The following is a 4414-nucleotide window of genomic DNA, read 5'->3' as shown; positions in this document are numbered from 1 at the left end:
TAAAAAGGCAAGACTAGTTGTAGAAGGCTACAAACAAAAAAAAGATGTGAGTTTTCTTGATACACGATAAACCAAAGGGATTTATGATTCTTGAACAAGGAAACAAGTCATTGCTCAAATATCCTTTGCTCACATACATTCCACTCTTAAAGAGTGAAAATTTATCAGATTCAAAGACCAACTTTAAACAATTCTTGCTCAATAATGAGCCAAATACAAGGTTCTTTTGAATTTCTGGCACATGCAATATATCTTTCAAAATAAGAAACTTGTCTGTAATAATTTTGAGCACAACCTTTTCAATTCCTTCAATCTTAGAGGTTGAGGAATTTGCCATGAAAATTTTTCCTCAATTACCCACAGAATTATATGTAGAACACTTTTCTTTTCTGAGCATACATGGCTAGTAACTCCAGTGTCCACTCACCATTCCTTCATATTTCCTCTTACCAAGTTCACTTCAGAAATTACAGCAGAAAAGTTCATGTTGGTTTGAGCCACAACTAGATTAACAACAATTTTGTTTGACATCTGTGTCCAACAAAATTCAAAGAAATTGAATCCTCAAAACTTAGCCAAGTTTAAGAAATAAATATAAATATTTACGTTTGAACCGTGCAAAATTGAAAGTAAAGCTAACTGCATAAACTGAGCAGGCACATTGCGAACGCAATAAACAGTAGAATCCAAAAAACCTAGCCAAACAATGATTCAAGTAAGACAAATATCCTAATATTATATAATAAAATTAAAACCACCAACACTGTCAAGCACGAAAAGCACGAAACACAGAGCAAGATACGTACTGTGATTGAACAAATGAAACCAAACCCCTGCACAGTCAAACACGTAAACTATTGAAGATCATAAATTAATTTATATATATATATATATATTTGGTTAAGATTAATTTATAATATAAACAAGTGGATAGATATATATATATATATATTTTTTTTTTTTTTTGGCTGGGTTAAATACTGAATATATATATATATATATAAGAAGAAATCTGTAAATAATTAAAAACTCACAGATCAAATGCATGAAGGATGAATTATTCAGATCAAATCTTGTGTTTCACACCATCTCCTTAAAGCAGATTTCGCGCCTCACACAATCACTGTGATACTTTAAGACTCACGGACATCTGCCTCCCAGGATAAAATGATCTATAGCACGAAAACGAAGCACACAAGGTCGTGTTTTGCGAACTACTCAATGTCTCTTTCTTTCTCTTTGACACAAAATGAAATGCATAAAAATATTCTCACTACGAGAGTTTTTTCTAAAAGTTCTTTTTCATAAATGAGGGACTATGAAATTATACGTAACTTAAAACTGAAACACTGTTTTAGAGATAACTGCTTTATACAGACTTACTGACTTAAAATAAATAAAATAATAAAATATTATTATTATTAATTAGATAAGTGGGCCTAGTCCACACATGCCTAAAACCAAACGCAATATCCAGTCCAAAACTCATATTATTAAATGACTCAAGAGTTTTCACCACTTTAATATCATGTTCAAGTGGTCACATTAGGTCAATTTCTTATTCACTCCATACTAACAAGTTCATCATTAGGGGCTTCTAGGAGCTATACATTTCATTCATAATAAATCTTTTACAATAAACTTTATAAGATTAATAATTTTTGTTAGAAATAAAAATAAAAATTTCGTCACATGTCATTAGTCATTTAACTGATCAAGTTTGTGTTTGGCTCCAAATTAAAAAACTAGCTTATTTTTCATACTATTTATAGGCCTTATTGCATTTTTTGATACTATTCATGAATCTTACTATACTATTTCAACTAAATTTTAACTTTATCTACTTTACTTTTAATAAAAAAATTTTAATTTCAACAAAATAAACAAATTTCAAATTTTGTGCATCGGGTGAGATATGCGATGTCATTGTCATATTCATTCATGTCATGCATGAGTTGAATGGTTCCTCTCTCTCTCTCTCATATATCTTTTCTTTTATTTTCTCTCTCTTCACATGCACTTCTATAAATGTCCGCCTAGCTAGTGTATAACCCTACAAACCCACCAGCGCTCTAAAAATAATAATAATAAGCACACAAAACTCAGCCCCATGACTTCTCTCCTTCTTTTTATCTTTCTCACTTCTCTCACTGTAAGCACTCTGACTCTTACATAATAGATGAAAGTAGGATAATGCTTCCCGTTAATTGTGTTGAGTCAATGTGTTTTAGGAGTTTGTTATAATTTTAACGCCTATATATGGTTATTGGATTCATTGGCATAGTAAGTCTGTTTGTAATTCTTGGTAGTAGGAGTCCAATATATTACTATAGTTATTGCTTTACTTGTGTCCTAGCGTTTGGGAGAAGATTATGTGTGGAGTGAGTCCCATGATAAGAAGTTGTTGAGTCTCACTTTGTTTCCACGTTCTCTTAATGCAGGTTGGGTCGGCCAGTGATCAAAACCCCTTGTCCCAGAAGTCCAATCTGATTCGGTATTGGAACAAACAGACCGGAAACAGCCACACCAAGCCAGTGTTTCTCCTATCCAAAGCGTCCCCACTAAGCGCAGTTGAGTCAGCCAGTTTCTCCAAACTCGCCACCACCCACAACTACAGCGCTCTCTCCTCTCGCTTCTCAGCCTTTTGTGCGTCCGCCAACCTCCTCTGCTTCCCTGATTCTTCATTACGAACTATCACAGACGCTGCAGGCTGTAGTTTCAGTTACAGCTGTAGTTTCAAATACAACTACGACAAGAGATCCCATACCACCGGTATATTCTTTCGGGAGTCGATGTTAAAGAAAGGGACGGTGATGCCAATGCCGGACATTCAAGATAAATTGCCAGAAAGGTCCTTTTTGCCGCGGTCCATTTCGTCCAAACTGCCGTTTTCTACGTCCAAAATCTCTGAGCTGAAGCTGGTTTTTCATGCTGGTGATAATTCCACCATGGAAACTATGATAGTTGAGACCTTAAGTGATTGCGAGAAAGCTCCTAGCCTAGGCGAGACCAAGCGGTGCGTGGGCTCAGCTGAGGACATGATCGACTTTTCAATCTCGGTCTTGGGTCGTCGAAACGTTGCCATTCGAGCAACCAAGAATGTAAACGGGTCAAAGCACAGTATAATGATCGGGTGGGTCAAAGGAATCAACGGTGGGAAAGTCATGCAGCAATCAATGACTTGTCATCAGAGGTTGTTTCCGTACCTAGTATATAGCTGCCATTCAGATCCAAAGGTTCGAGTCTACGAAGCGGATATACTGGATCCGAATTCGAAGGCTAAGATCAATGATGGTGTTGCCATTTGTCACATGAACACCTCGAGTTGGAACCCGAATCATGAAGCTTTCTTGGAGCTAGGGTCAGGTCCAGGTCGGATCGAGGTTTGCCATTGGATTTTTGAGAATGATCTGACCTGGACAGTTGCTGACTAAGCGTTAGCACACCAATGTGGTAAGAAAAACAGCAAGTAGATTTATTCAAGATATATAAGGAATTTTGGTTTGGCCACAACTTGCTTAGCTGATAAGATGGAAGTGATGAAAAAATATATATATATATATATATATATTTTTGTTCTTAAATTATTGAAAAAAAAATATTTACAAAGTTTAGGGATAATTTTTTTTTAAAAAAGTTTAGGGATAAAAAATAAATTTTTAATAAAATTTAGGAACTGAAATAATATTTTACTCAAAAAATATTGTGTTCATGTGAACAAATTAAGTTATTGGTTTACTTTACATCCAGATGTTGCTTATTAGTACTATACATAATTTGAGTTTTGATCAATGTTTTTAAGGCCAGCTTCAAAAATAATTGAACGCTAAAAGAAAAACACTATTTTTACCTTTCTCTTTATATATCATTAATGTTGTGTTTGAATAAGTCTATTTCTTTCGATTATTTTGTTTAAAGAAAAAATTGTAAATTAATGTATTTATTTTTTTGATTGCAGGAACATCCTCGCTAGAGCTTCACTGCAGGATTGTAGGTCTTGATTCAACACATACATGTATCATGAAGCTAATAAATGTGTTGATAGTTTGTGTATTTTAAACTTGGCCTTCATCTAATATTTTGTGTATTTATGGGAAGTCTAAGGAATAGTTATCCTAGACTAGTTTAATTATGTATTAAGCTTGTATATATATATATATATATATATGAACTTTCTCTTCTAATTTTAATTTATGTGTATAAATGGGAGATCTAAGGAGTACTAGTTACTCCTAGACTAATTTAATTATGTTTTAAGCTTGTAATGTAATATATGGACTTTTTCTATTAATTTCTGTGTATTTAGGGAAGTCTAAGGACTACATACTCTCTCTATTTGTTTTTCTTTCTTTTCTTTTCTTCTTTCTGTTTTTTTATTTCAGGACTATTTACTCCTTAAAAAGTTTTTTTTTTT

General features: G+C 33.6%; 1 protein-coding gene across 1 annotated transcript; it reads left to right on the top strand.

The window, feature by feature from the left end:
• Nucleotides 1-2395: 2395 nt before the first annotated feature.
• Nucleotides 2396-4214, top strand: LOC112020999 (polygalacturonase-1 non-catalytic subunit beta). The gene is made up of 2 exons (XM_024053569.2): nt 2396-3453; nt 3959-4214. Exon 1 carries the CDS (start codon nt 2436-2438, stop codon nt 3432-3434), a length of 999 nt encoding a protein of 332 aa, XP_023909337.2. The 5' UTR covers nt 2396-2435; the 3' UTR covers nt 3435-3453; nt 3959-4214.
• Nucleotides 4215-4414: the final 200 nt, after the last annotated feature.

This window comes from Quercus suber, unplaced genomic scaffold, assembly GCF_002906115.3.
Source record: "Quercus suber isolate HL8 unplaced genomic scaffold, Cork oak 2.0 scaffold_182, whole genome shotgun sequence".
In the NCBI taxonomy this organism is placed as follows: domain Eukaryota; kingdom Viridiplantae; phylum Streptophyta; class Magnoliopsida; order Fagales; family Fagaceae; genus Quercus; species Quercus suber.
This window is presented reverse-complemented; position numbering and strand designations above follow the sequence as displayed.

Coding starts and splice junctions, on each gene's coding strand:
- LOC112020999 (XM_024053569.2), top strand. CDS start 2,436: ATGCAGGTTGGGTCGGCCAGTGATCAAAACCCCTTGTCCCAGAAGTCC.